This window comes from Phalacrocorax aristotelis, chromosome Z, assembly GCF_949628215.1.
Source record: "Phalacrocorax aristotelis chromosome Z, bGulAri2.1, whole genome shotgun sequence".
NCBI classification, from domain to species: Eukaryota; Metazoa; Chordata; class Aves; order Suliformes; family Phalacrocoracidae; genus Phalacrocorax; species Phalacrocorax aristotelis.
Genome location: NC_134311.1, coordinates 50,577,830 through 50,592,754, shown reverse-complemented (window position 1 = coordinate 50,592,754; position 14,925 = coordinate 50,577,830). Strand labels below are relative to the sequence as shown.

General features: G+C 36.6%; 1 protein-coding gene across 3 annotated transcripts in view; it reads left to right on the top strand.

Moving 5' to 3' along the window:
* The window catches only part of KDM4C (lysine demethylase 4C), a 260,269-nt gene that overhangs the window by 234,456 nt on the left and 10,888 nt on the right, over positions 1-14,925 (top strand). For all 3 annotated transcript variants that reach the window (XR_012657889.1, XM_075078323.1, XM_075078324.1), the window contains one exon: positions 2,121-2,291. Coding sequence is in view for 2 of the 3 variants with exons in the window: in XM_075078323.1 (XP_074934424.1) it covers positions 2,121-2,291 (171 nt within the window). In the remaining variant the exon portion in view is untranslated. The remainder of the gene's footprint in view (positions 1-2,120; positions 2,292-14,925) is intronic.

The window sequence follows — 14,925 nt, the reverse complement described above, 5'->3', positions numbered from 1 at the left end:
TATTTTTTGTTCTAATGAGCAATGGAGTTTCTTCTCTGAAAATTTTATTATTAAATGAGCCTGTATTTTCTCTTAAAAGATTATATTTTGTCTCTGTCTTCTCTGAAGAGTTCCATCTTCAGGCTTTAAAAACATTTAAACCTTTTAATAGAGCTATTTCTCCTTGGGCTTTTGTAATATCAAACTTTTTCTATTACCTCATACTAATAATTCAATTAATACTCTTCAGTTCATTTCTGATCCCACCCCCCAAATAACTGAATAGACTGAAGTCAAGAATTGAAAGGTAAATTAACATTTATGTTTACATATGCTTCAAGATTGGATAAAAAGTGCTAACTGACATGTTATCAATCCTGTGATAATACCAGTAAATTGATATTTACTGGTAATTCTGCTACTTAGTCTAACCTTAGGCAGGTAAAATGAGGAAGAAACAATTTTGTTATACATGTAAATGGTTAAATAATTTGTGAGTATGCTCAGATCATTATTCTTAGGTAAACTTGAAAATGCTTTAGAAACATCATCGGGTTTTACTGTCTGAGGTGACCTCAAGTAAATCCTCCAAATGCGTATGTCAGGCAGAGCTCTGACACACAGAGATTTAGTGTACTGTCTCCAGCAATGGTACATAATATTTGTACTTGGTTTGCCCTTAGTTTGCAGGAGTAGAGAGGTTTAAAAATTCTAAATCCCAGAAGTTGGTCCAAGAAAGAGGCAGGATGGTGACTGCAGTCTTTGCAAAAACAGAAGTGTTCAAGTTTAGGGTGGGTTTTTCCTCCTCCTCAAAAGCATTGACATTAATATTAATACGTGGAATCTAACAAAAAGAACTGATGCTGTCCTTGGTTCTCCCTTTCATATTAGTGCTAAAAATTCTCCAGCTGTAGCATTTTCCAGATTTTCACAGACACTTTTTAGGATTATTATATTGGTTGAAGATTTCACTGCCTTTGAAGGTTTGAAAAGCAGTGCTAGGAAACTAAGTAATTACTTTAGCAATGTAATAAAGTGTTTTTGTGATGTTTGTATAAACATTTATAATAAAAAATATTTTATGCTTAAGATATACCAGCATAGTTGCCCCTTGTAGTAGCGTCTTCCATTGTAAGAAAAGTTCCAACTGTTCAAATATAACCAAAATCACAATAACTCACTTTTGCGTAAACAAATGGACCTTTGTGAAGCAATGAATAGACAGTTAGGATCATAACAAAGAAGTACCTTCCTTGTGCTGTTAGGATGAGAAGCTCTTGATTTTATTTTTCCTGGTGAAGAAGGTTGCTTTTTAAGTGGAGTGTTCATGGGGATACATTAGTTGGCAGGTGAGATATAACAGCTGTCTGCATTATGTGAGGTTCTGAGCATTTGCTCGCTTACAAAGTTCTATTTTTTTTATTTCTAGAATCCATCAGGTAGTTGCTGATGTAGAATTTTTGCATAGTTTAACAACCCTGCTACTCTTCTGATTGGCATAACTAACTCTGGGGAATTAAAAATGGGAAATAAAAAATTATTGTTACTGATTTACTACATAAAGAACTGATAATGGTCACTGTTGTCTGAAGTTTTAAAGCAAAATTTCTGCACAGTATGGGTTAAGTTACTCATATACACTGCTGTAGACAGCTCTAACAAGAACTGGGCAAGCGTTTAGTTATTGCATCCCACTCAGCAAAATATTAAGCAATTATGTGGAATCATACTGAAATCCAGTACTTAAAAATCCCATCATTTAAAAGAATGCAAGACCATAATCTGGGTTCATCCTTACCTCTTCAAGAAAATTCTAAAAATTATATGACAAATAAATTTTACAAATATTGATAATTGTGTGTTATTGATCTAATGCAGAATAGTTAAAAGGCATCAGTTGCAAAAATATTTTTAAGTGCTGTCATTTGTTGTTCTTCAGATGCCATTTTTGTTCTCATAAAATGCCGCAACTTTGTATGTAAAACAAATTTGTGTGATGACGATTGGTAGGAATGATTTTGCATTTGAATTTTTTATACTGAGTGGTAAACTGTTATCAATTCTGCTTTGACACTAATAAATTCCTGATGAGTAAGCTGGTATTTTAAAATTACTCTTTCTTTTAAATTCCTTTTTTCAAGAGAGCTAAAGCATGTGAGAAGGCCATTACAGTTGGGCAGACAGTCATCACGAAACATAGGAATACACGATACTATAGCTGCAGAGTCATAGGAGTGACATCTCAACTTTTCTATGAAGTCATGTTTGATGATGGATCTTTCAGTCTGGATACTTTTCCTGAAGACATTGTTGTAAGTACTTTCTCAGATACCTCTTCTTTCTGGTATGGCTTTTTGGTTTGGGGTATTTTTGGTTGGTTGGTTTTGGCTTTTTTGTTTTGTTTTGTTTTGTTTTTAAATTAGAGAGTTGGAACATCTTGAACTACTTCTTTTGACCTTGGGGAGATAACATCTTAATATTTGGTTTATATTTCTTACTTTTGCTGCGGAGAATGATTATTTTCTAATGGGCTTCCAAACCTTGGTTGTTCTAATTAGTCTTTGCCATTTGACCAAATTAATCAAAAGTAATCTTAGAAAATCTTTTAATTAAATAAGAAACGTGTATTTAATAAAGGAGACGAGACAGGGAATTCCATATATCCTTCTCTGTCTCTTAGTGATAACTTGCAAAAATTCCTTGCAGAATAGAAAAATCCTGCTGTAATGAGAAGAAGAGCTCTCAAGAATCTGTTCTAACAACTTGTTTACACTTTCTCATATTTAGTTTGTGAGATTACATTATTAATGATAAAAATCATCAGGGAGGAGAATGTGTAGTTTATTGCATTTTCAAAAAGCAACTGAGATTGTGATTTCCCTTATGCACTTACATAAACGACCATGTTTTTCAGAACTGAGAAGGACCACATTGTGCACTTAGTACATATGAACAAAATTTGCAGACAGCTGGGGAAAGATTCTGTTTCCCTCCACATTTGCAATGAATACATTGGATGTTAACCTTCATTGTGTTCATCAATGCCACTTGACATCTTTCTCACAATATGACTCTAATCCTTGTTTACCTTTCTGCTCCTGTGAGTCTTTTTTTTTTTGCTGAACTGATATTTTTTGTGTACCTCTGTAATATTCTCTGAAAGTTAGAGCCTTCAGTGAACACTGGTATGCAAAAGTGATGCTTGTTGCAAGACCACTTTTCACTTAGCCCTGTGTCCTTTTCTGTGTGTGGAGGGGGAGAGTCTGGGATACGTGGCAGTGCAAAAGAATACACTCCCCTAGGAGTACTCCATATTCTTCTCCTGTGAAAGTCTTTGAGCTGTTCTGTTTTCTGCTGGCCTAAAGTCTTCCTGGAAACAGCATTAGCTGACAGATGTATCAGTGGAAATGATACTGTTGTTCTTAGAAGCTTCTTAGTTATTGAAAAGTCTGATGCCTTTCAAAAATATGGTATTTGAAAAGGGTACATTTCAGTGTATGAGGATTGAGCTGTTTACCTCCCACTGGTCTGAATAGAAGACAGTCAGCAAATACCTCTTACATGTCTTTGAAAATTTATCCTTTAATTCAAAGCACTCTGAAAGGCTCCATTAATGATCAAAGACATTCTGATTTAGGATGATCAAGATATTAAGCAAATGTGTCTCTATTGTTGTTAGAAACCCCTCTTTTGTGTATGCCTGCATCAAGGATCTGGTAAGGCAGGGATGAGAAACTGCTTGCCACCCTAGTGGGGTAGTCTGATCTGGAGCTAAGAACAAATGTAATCAGGTCTGGATATGCCTTAGTGCTTTTCAGATAGTGGATGAACAACATATAATTGTTTGATGGAAGCACCAAACAAGCTTCACATTCCTTACAGAAATCTTGTTGTGTTTTCATTAGATAATATACCTGAAGCAGTTACTGGAAAGGGGAAAAAAATTGGTTTTTCTTCTGCCTGGACTAAAACTTGCTAATCCATGCAATGTGCGTATCAGGTATTAGTGCTGCTGGGAGGACTTATTCATCAAATTTGGTGTGAAAGCAATGTTGCTGCCTATTGAAGACCTTATTTTTCTAATCTGTTTTCACTTTTCAACTAGCTCACAAAGATAGCAGGAGCTTTCTGCTTTTCCAGTATGTGCTGAATCCACTACACAATTTCAGCTCAGCTCACAATAGACCACAATTCCAATGTTCAGACACAGTGATTTATTTTAAGGAGGAAAATAGGGAGCAGGGAAATTTTAGTCTAGAAGCTTCATGAAACTCTTGTTTGCATGTAAGCATAACTACCAAAGCAGGGTGTACATTATTCTCTTCTCATATGTATTTTTCTTGTTTTGTATTACCATTTGCTAAATATATCATGGTTTGTTTGTTTTTTTTTAAAGTGTGGTGTTAGATATAGGCATAGCTACATAGAATTTTTTATTTCAAGCTATTGCTTGGGTACTATACCTGATTTCTACCTTGTTAGAATTTTTTAGAGTAATCACTCCTCAATTACAATGTTTAAACCCATTAGATAGCTCATTGATGTGCTAACCAGTCAGCTTTCCCTCAACCCAGCAGTTGTAAGAGGGTGCAAAGAAGTATATGGCTACAATTTTTTGTTGGAAGAAACAGCAGGACAACTTCATCTGTAAGTCATGGAAAAACTGCAGTGAGGGGGATAGTACATGATATCTTAAAGGAGGTGAGATGACGGCTTTAGCAGTTAGTTTGATGATGCATGTACACAAGTAGGGAGTGCATGTGCTGCAGTCCTAAGTAACTGCGACCAACAGACAGCATGTATGTGTGCCACTTACTATGTCTTGAAGGATTAATGCTCTGTAACTTGTCACACAGCCCCTAGCTCAGCACCAGCAGGTGTACTGTCTTAACCAACAGGCAGATGTCAGTTTAGAGATTATGCATCAGGAAATGTCTCGGTTCTTTGGCCTGCTTGTTTAGGGAGGGTGTCCCACAGTTCCTTTTTTTTTGTTTCCTGTTAGTATCTGATGGACATACCTCCACTGGCATGTCATGGCAGTTTGCTAGAAAAGAATACTCTGGGTATTTATCTAGGAGTTTTATTTGTTTCTCTATATATTGTGGCTGTCAATAATGCCTTAACAGCAAGTATAATTAAAATATATATACATGTATATGTAACCTGAAATTAGAGCTAGGGATGAAGTTGTTCCCACATTACCTTATTAAAATCCAGCAAAACAGAGAGGCCTTGAAGTATACTTGGTCAGGGGAAGAAAGTCCCACCAAATTGTATTGATTACAAGAAAGAGAGGAGGAAAAAAAAAATGTGCAGAGTCAAGGACGCTTTGAGTGTGTGGGGAGGTCTGATTACAGGAGAGCTGAGCATACCTATCCTGAAATGGTAGACATCCTTCCAGGCCACTTCCCCAGTAAGTGTGATGGTCCTCCACTGACCAGTTTTACACAGAATTCTTTGCCGTGTTGTTTTTTACTTGTGATTATCAAGCAAACTAGGTCAACAAAAATGAATGTACTAACTCTTGCTGCTATGACATACACTGTGTTTTAGTTTATTATTTAGTATATAAACGTAGGGGTTCTCTGTTGAGAAGGTAAAGCTGATCTGTGGGCTGTCATGCCCACAATCCAAAATGGACTTTTCTCACTAAAATCTATAAATTGAATGCCATCCTAACTGGTGTTGTAGCTTAGGGAATGCTGCTGTAACTGTTCCTTACAAGCAAGAGCATGTTAAGAGTTGAGGAAGTGAGATGTGTTTAGAAGGACATTTGGATGCTATATTCAGGAGTTTATGAGTTTGTTTTGCAGAACCACATCATGGTAACTTTCCATGGTCCCAATGAAATCCAAAAAGCATACTCCTGAAAAAGTCTGTATTAGTTCAGGTTAAGACATTGAGACAGCAGCTGTCAAAAGAAGGAACAAAAAATTGTTTTTGCATGTGTCAAGTTGATCTGTCCAATACCTTGCTTGATTTTTGGTTTTTTTTGGTCTACCACTGGTTTTTGAAGTGGATGACACCTTACCTGAAAAAAGTTCAGGCATTAAAAAAAACACACCAGGCAGTGGATTTTTTAACATACCAACAGTGATACCTGGAATTTTTAACAGAATTATGCTGATACTTTTGTCAGTACCTTCTTTCAGTAGTGTACCCAAGAGAGCCTTCAGTGTGAAGAGAACAGAGAAGATTAAGCTCTATCTTTCTGTGTCTATTAAACTTTAAATTCACCACTGGCAGGAGAGGGAGGAACAGGGCTATTGAGAACTCTGACAGCCAAAGTACTTTACTGAAATTATCATGAGGGCTACAACTTCCTACAGTGTGTACCTAAATTTCACAAAGTTCAAGATTATAATCCTCTGCTTCCTTTGTAATAAAATGGAGCACATTTTAGTTGCCAGTATTTGAAGAAATACCTGCCAGATTTTCTTAGCCAAGGACCTTCTTTGCAATCCTCTACCTCTGTCCCAGCCCAAAAATGCTCACTTTACACCCCTACAAAATGGCAAAATGAAAGCTTTAACATCTCATGACCCACACTTTAACGTAAACATACTGTGTGCATAGGCTTGCCAGTTAATCCTATCTTTCTTGATGATTGTGGACTCACTGAGATTCAGAATGATCCTTCCTGGCCTAGATACCTGGCAGGGGTTTGAATCTGCATAGGCATTTATAATCTCAGAAGTCACTCATACTAGTTGGGGTAAAGGGGTCAGGCTGAATACAGGTTGTCCCAAGGATAGTATTGTTAAACTAATGAGAGACAGAATGGATTTACTTCATCCTCCTTCAACATGTAGAACAAATGGTATTTAGCTGGATGGTTCTTCAAAAAATATTTCCTCCACAGGCTAACTAAGGGGAACATTACTTTAGAATCATAATGTGCCATGATGTAGGTGGGACTTTTTGCATGTGCAGGTTAGAAAAAGTAGCTCACTTTTGGGGGCTGTAAGTGTTGGTGCTCGGGATGTAGCTTCAAGAACAAAGTCTTACTTTTTACAAAGCAAGTAGTCTTTACAAAGACTAATGACTTTGTCCATGACTACTGAGTGCAATAAATAATGTGTCTGCATATGTCTATGAGATCACTCAATCAGCTTCTCAATTTCTGTATATGTTAATACTTTCACTACTTCTTTTGAAATACTGTACTGCTTGAACAATGGACATTCAGAAATACTGGGCTAGCACATAAGTCTTGACAGTCCATTAATGTCCACCTGGATACAAAAATAGAGGAGTTGATTCTAGCCCTAGTAATATCTGAAGGAAGCTGTGTTTTTTTGAAAATCTGTCCTACAAACCAGAGGTATGTAACTTTTCATCCATCAACCTTGTCTGGCATTATAAATGACTAAACTCTGACTAGTTTCCAGTGTTTTTTTCCAGTGGTTTCTCTTCTGTATGCCTTTCTTTCTTTATCTCTTCTGACAACTGTTTTCTGCTTGTCTACCTGTTCAAATCAAAACTTTAAATAGTAGTGCCTACCTGCCTCCTTTTATCTGTGAAAGATCCATTAGATTTCTGACAGACAATAATAGTTTATTGTTCATTTTTATTATAGTGGCATGTAAATCTGTAAAGAATGGCTAAGGAAATTAGAACTGTCGAATTCGCACTCTTTCTGGGCAATCTATAGACACTTTGGATGCACTCCAGTATCACTATCACCAGTGAGTTCTGACAATGTGAAATAGAAAAGCAAGCAATGCATTTCTGAAAGTAACAGGAGGGTAGATTGTATTTGGTATAAACTTAGTCAAAAAGTCCTCAGAACAGTTGTGCAATGTGGGAAAAGAGACATAATGAATTATAATAGGCTTAGCAACATTTTTTATTTCTTAACAGAGACAACATTAAGTCACTGAGGTGGATAATACGCTACTCTCATGTAGGGCTGGCACAATTTTTTTTGCAACATTATAAAATTACCTGCTGTGTAGTTGAACTTACTACTCAGCAATTTGTGTGGTGTGACTAGTGACAGACAATTCTGAAAAATTCCAGAAGGCAAGTTTGAGAGCTGCATGACATATCTCTGAGGAGGAAACATGGGCTTCTTTTCCTGGTTAGAAAGATTTGTAAAATTGTGTAGGATTTTACATTCTTGTTCTGTGAGATACTCCAACAAGTTAAATATAGTTATATATGTTTTGAAGAATTTACTTCAAGTTCATGTGAGCTGGGAAATTTATTTTAACACATTTTTGTAACTGTGACCTTTTGCACTGGTTTTGCAAATGCTGATACACAGAATGGTATGCTTTACACACACAAATCATTGTTTGCATCTTTTGAATACTAATACAAATTAATTCCTGTTTTTAAAACTGTGGTCTTATTAAGTTAAAATCAAACTTTTTCCAAAGCAAATACTAAGTTCAGAGGCTTCAGACAGGAGCCTTTTATTCCATCATTCAACTCTTGAAGCTGCAAAACATCAAAAGATGCAATAGTCTGATTCTAATCTGAAACTTGTACGGTACTATCACCATATTGATTTAAGTGAGTTACTTTCACTCTACTCCATTATGGAGAATAGAAGTGATTTTTCTGTGGCTTTTGCTTTTTCTTTGTTTCCTCTTACAGTAGAAAGACAGACAACTTATTAGATAAGCATAAAAAATGAATATAGGATAGATTAAAGGCAAATTAAAGCTTCAAATATAAGTATTATCTTTACATGGTTTACTCTGTATAATGTCCACTTTATAATGGAATGCTTTCTGTATCCTTTTCAATAATGATTTTAGATGCATTGACGGTAATGCCCCCACAGCTCAGCAGGAGAAACAAAATGGAAGATAATCCATTACTTTACAGTTTATGATAAGATGGCTGACTTTGCAGGGAAGCAGGTGAGAGACAGAAAGATCCTATGATGCTTCTTGTGTTTGCAAACTGAGTGTGTGTCCATATCTGGGACCACAACGACTACAGCCGTGATGAGCGTGTGGAGGACAGTGAAATCCCTGAATCACACAGGAACAGTTGAGATGAGGTGGGACTGCTGGGAGTGGGTGAGGAACATTATTTCCCCTCCCACCTCTTTTCTGAGGTAAACCAGGAGTTGTAGTTTTTTCAGATCTGGTAATTTACTCTATTTGTTGTGTGTTTCAGAAGTAGATTATTTCCAGACTTGCCATATGTGTTTGGGGGAGGGGGTGGAGAAGGAGCATTTTCCTTCCTGTGTGTTATGTCTTGAGGCAGGGTTGGAGCAGAACATGAGCTGCTCTTTATATTCTTCTGACTGCAATTGATTTACTGGGAACTTTAAACCTTTAGGCTTTCACCAATATATAGGCGGGCAGAATATGAATGAGGTAGTACTGTAGGATTCAGAGTCTCATATAAGTTTAGTGTAAGCATAAGCAAGGGTTCTCTGCTGCACTAAAGGAGCCTTGTACTTCAGTCAGGCACAGCAGCATCCTGGTGTCCTTGTCAACTTCACCTTCCTACTGCTGACAGTGAGTTTTGTCCAATAAGGGTGTATTGTACCCCAAATTAAGGCTTCCTCAAGTGTCCTCTGTGCTGCACCTTAATGTGATGCCCAGTACCACCCTGGACATCCTAAGCCACATTCTGCAACGTGGGTTTGAATTGTGGCCTTCTGGGGAATTCTGCATCTGTCAGTTAGCATTATGCATGTATTTGTGTTACTAACACTTTGCTGAAAGGCAACGTAACAGTTGAAATAGTAACTTTATAAGCTGAATGGAAAGTAAGAAATTTTTAGATGTATTCAGGAATGCATGATACGATTTGTCTTCCAGTTTCCCTTTGGTAAAAGCATATATTCACTTTGTGAATAAGATTGAGTAACATTTTAAGGACAACATACTATACATAAATTCAGAGTGTTTTTATACTATGCATTCTGTGATCCAAGGCTAAATTTGTTGAATTACAGTAACTATTCTGTTAATCTGGTGATTTCACTGAATTTATACCAATTCAAAACCAGAATTGCACTCCTGGGAATCAGGCCTGCTCTTTCAAATGCTAATGCACTGTGTAAATTGCTGTTCCTGTTGATAAAATTCTGACTGTGGCAAATTAACTACCACTCTCCTTTTCATTCAGATTGTCTTGGAATGTATGAAACCTAATTTTGTGTTTCTAAAAATTTGCGTTAACTATCGTATACCATCAGCTCCCAAAAGAAAAACAGTTTGACAATCTGTCGAGATCAGCGGTTGTTTCAGAGAGTTTCCACAATTTGTTTCTCCATTTCCACTTTAATGGTGTTGGTAGATATATTCACTGTTTGCAGCTGTGGTATGTTATTGGTATGACAAGCTTTTCTAAATTGGAGGTGTTAGTTGTAATCATATTAGTTGTGCTCCTTATGAAACAATCACTGGTGAGCATGACAGTGGAAGCTTAATCAGTAACACTGACGGTGAAAGTTAATGTTAGCTGAAGCCATGTAGGCAGAGGAGACAACTTGCATGAAGTGCATCTGCAGAATGGCCTTGGGGACATTGAAGCTCTATCCTGTTCGGAGGTACATTTCCTGCTCTGCCACAGGAGCCGCCTTCTCTCCTGGGTCTGTACAGCAAGAGCTAACTCTTCCTGATAGCATGGTCACCCCATGCTTTGTTCTGAACTCCTCCCCTTTCACACCATCTTCAGCTGGTTTCTGTCAGTGCAGAGAGCACTATCTCATGGTAGGTACCCTAGCAGCAATGAAGTAAGATAGTAAATTTAACTCAGGTCCTAATTTAAGGGGAAAATTTAGAAACAACTGCTGCAGTTCAGCTAGAGTCGGTGAGAGGACCATTTCTGTGCAAAAGCCCAATAATCAGGCCTGGATTTTTCCTACTTTTTCATGTTGTGAATCTGGGGACTAGAAATCCACTTGAAGTCCTGTCAGTGAATATCAGATGTAGTTAGTGTGTTTTGTCTGTGTTGTGAGAAGTAACTGTTAGCTTTGCAATTATTACTAGAATGCTCATTTGCTAAAAATTGAAATGAATGTGCCATAAATTGAATTTGCTGTGAAATGAATTTCAGTTTCTCCAAAATAAGAGGATAGAGTTACTGGTTATTCAGTTTTGGAGATCATACATGAATTTTAAGTTATTTTTCAGAAACCATGGAATTTCTAGGGTAAAAGCCCAAATAAGTTGATATCATAGCTTGTTCCAGGCAAATTGTGGTTAGATAGACTAATACAAAGGTCTGAGCCGTTCTTATGGATTTTGGCATGCAGGGGATGACAGAAAATGGACAGTTTCTATTTCATAGTTTGTTTTTAACAATATGTATAAACTTACAAACAAACACAAGATGAGTGATAGTAAAAAAGTATATAGATATGCAGGAAGGATACGTAGATGTGATAGGAAGGCCAGGTTTATTGCAATTACAGAGTCTGATTTAGCTCTAGTTCATCTTTTCAGTATCCGTTTCTCTTTGATCTTTGAAACCTCAGGGCTAGATTATCAGCTTTCAGTCTGCCAGGAGGAGGATTACAACATTGTGCCATGCCCCTGTGCATCAGGGATAGAACAGTACAGAAAGGATCTGTATCATCAGGCACGTTGCAGAGCTGAAGCCAGGCTGCTGTTTACCTCTGCCTTTTGCCATTCCTTCTTGACAAGTTGCATGACAACAGCATAGTGGGATTCACAAGAACCCTCCGATGCAGAAAGCTGCAGTAGCACAATGAAATGGATTCTTACACAGTCCTCCTGTAAGACTGCTGTCGGCTGATTGGAATATGTCTTCCTAGAGGGTTTTGATGTTGTGTGGTACAGACATAATATGTAACTTCACAGGATGAAAAAATACATTCAGCTAAACTAATTGTTACAAATACTAGTTTTGAGCTAACATTTAAACGGTCTTTAAAGTCATAGTATCCCAGGAAGAATAATGCCAGGTTCTGTGTATATTTATACTGTTCCTTTACCATTAAGTAAAATAATTTATACAATTTATGTGTATCTCATTCTGTTGCTGCGTTACAGAGCTGTACAGCAAAATAGGATTTGAAGGTGTGATAGCTCATGCATTGCAAGAGCCACCCTTTAGCCCTCTATTGTTTATGTCAATTATACCATTAATGGTATTTGACAAGAATTTGAATAAAAATTGAGGCATTTTATGCTTTGTTTTGGAAACAGCAAATCAGCAAGTAAAATCCAGGAGTGTCAAGGAGTTGCAGGAATTTTTGCTAAGTGACATTGAGAAAAATGCTGTAATTTGAATGCAATTTAAACAAAAAAAAATTATTTTGAAAACAGTTCAAACCGTAGTGATTTAAGAAATAACAGACGTCAGTGCTGTGTCTGCCAGTTAAACAGATAAACAATTGTATTAATGTTGAGGAAAATAAAATAGGAGTTTCTGAGGTTGTTCATGGCATAGGGACTGTTCAGTCAGACATTCTCCTGGAGAAGGAGGTGCCAGCCTATGTTTTCTCTCTTGGTTAATGCTTTATGACAATTTGATGCTCCATGTGTTTTTTGTAGAGAGACCCTTATGGGAGATGGGTAGAAGAATGTTATGGGTATGGTAGATTTGAAAATTATTTAACAAGTTCCAGAAGAATGAAATGATTCAGAAAAGGAAGAGGCTACTCTGCATGTCTAACAAATTACTTTAAAGATGCCACTTTATGAATGTAAACCTCAGGTTTTTAAAACAGTGCAGCTATAAGGGAAAAATGTATGCTTATTCAGATGGGTTAGTGGTGAATAATAGTAAACTTCAAGAGTGAACCACTTGCAGACGATATTCCCACTTAATACTGTATACAATAGATTGATTTTTCTTCAATGTCTCTCCAAGTTGTTGGCCTTATTTTTTATACACAAAAAAAGAAATATCAATCTTCATTGTATTGTTATATGCATATATGAATATTTTAGCGCTATGTTCAGGGAAAACTCATCACCAGTAATATTCATCAACTTTAGAGGAGGGTCTTCAGACTGTTACTTATGGACTGCAAAAGTCTCTTACCTCGCAATGTTTTATTCTTCTCTTCCCTATTAAGCCCACTGTAGGAGCACAACTGTGAGAACTGAGTTTAGTAATCTCCCACAGAAAATATTCTGATGTGATCAAGATGGAGATTGATTTTCTTTGTCCTAATAGGAGAAGCTGCACAGAATGCTTATGCAAAAGTATGAGTGGAAGGCAAAAGCAGCTTTTAAAACAAGAATTAATAGGTTATCAATTGTGGAATTGAATGAAGGACCTTCATCATCACAACTCTTCTGACTCTTTTGAGTCAGGGTAGGATCATATCATCAAAACATTTAACAAGAGCCAGATGATCTGACAAAGTTACCCCCTGATTTGAATAGACAGATGTTGACATTCTTCTATTTGAATATGATTGTTTTCTAGCAACAATTTTAAATATTTGATTACTGTTGGGTTTATATCTCCTCTAAAAGATGTTATATGCGCTGCATTTTCCTCTTTTCAAACAAATCCTTGATATAAAATGACCAATGTTATTGATATGGTATTAAATACAATATTAACCTTTATGAACATTACTTCAAGTTAAAGGAGTTAACTGATCCCTTCTTCACCAATCATGTTCCACATTCACCAAAGACTGAATCAGATGTGGAAGGATATGATTCCATTTAAGCTCCCAAAGATCAAACTTTGAGCTATAAGCTGAATGTTGAAAGGCAGAACATTGTACAAAACCTTCTCTGCTGCTAGATTCAGGAGGAATGAAGTGGTGGGGGGTTTGTGTGTTCAGAATATTGATAAATGTTTTTGAGAGCTCTTTGCTTTTCATCTATTGGACTTTTTAAAAAGTGTTATTAAATAATGTGTTGGAGTCTTTAGGTCTTTTTGTTCAACTGCTGCCTTCCTCAGTGAGGAAAAACCCCTCAAGCTTAAAACTTTTTGGTTTTTTTCATTAAATACTCAAATACTCTACTTCAGCCATGCCAATATTTTTCTTTCTAAGATTTCCTCTCTATCTAGCTTTCTGTCAGATCAGAGACTCTGTAAATGAACATTGGCTGATACTTGTAATCACAGAATATTTTCATCCTGTCCTGCTACAATCTTGACATGAAAGACTACAGTATCCTTTCTACTATCAGTTTAACTTGCAGGCTTCTTTTAGCCAGTGCCTGAAGATAGGAACCAATTTAGTCCTGTTGACTTTGAGGATTTCACCACAGAGTTTTCTGTTTCCTCTGAATTCACAAATATATTTATTTTCAGTGTGGCTCCTTTGGGTCAAACCTGGAAGAAGTCAAAGGCTCTTATACTCTTATCATTTTGAAAAAAATTGTTTAATTTGAAATAACTTAATTAATAATGTATTTGCCAAGCAAAACATTGTCAAAATAAAATTTTAGGTATCCAAGGATCATCTGTTTCTTACGGTTTTGGGGAATAGTCTCAACAGTTCATAAGTTCATCTTGGACCAGAATATTTATACTTTTTAGCCTTGATTTAGGAAAGTGTTTGAACATACTTTTTTTAAACTTTAAAAAAATTAAGATATTTTCTTCAAGTGTTAGTGGGTGTACTCAAATTATGGGAATCCAACAACATTTCACAGTTCCTGGAGTCAGGTGCATGCATCAGGTATAGACTTCCTTTTTTCCTTAGTGTGGCTCCACATTTGTTCCTAGTCTGTGTCAACCATCACCACCCTGCCACTGCAGCTGGATTTGCCACTTACAAATGCTCTGTCCAGCCTTAAAGAACCAAAGTATGATCCAACCTCTGTGGTAAAAACAAAGGAATATCAGAAGAGAAAAACAGCAAATATGTCTACTTAATATGTAGTGCTGTACAGAAGAATTCCTTAGTGGCAGCATAGGAGACAAACCCAGTACTTCAACATATTTCTCCAATATCTATTGCGAATGGATGGCACACTACTTTAGTTCCATGTGTATGATGAACCCCAAAATGAATGTTCCTAAAACCAGAAA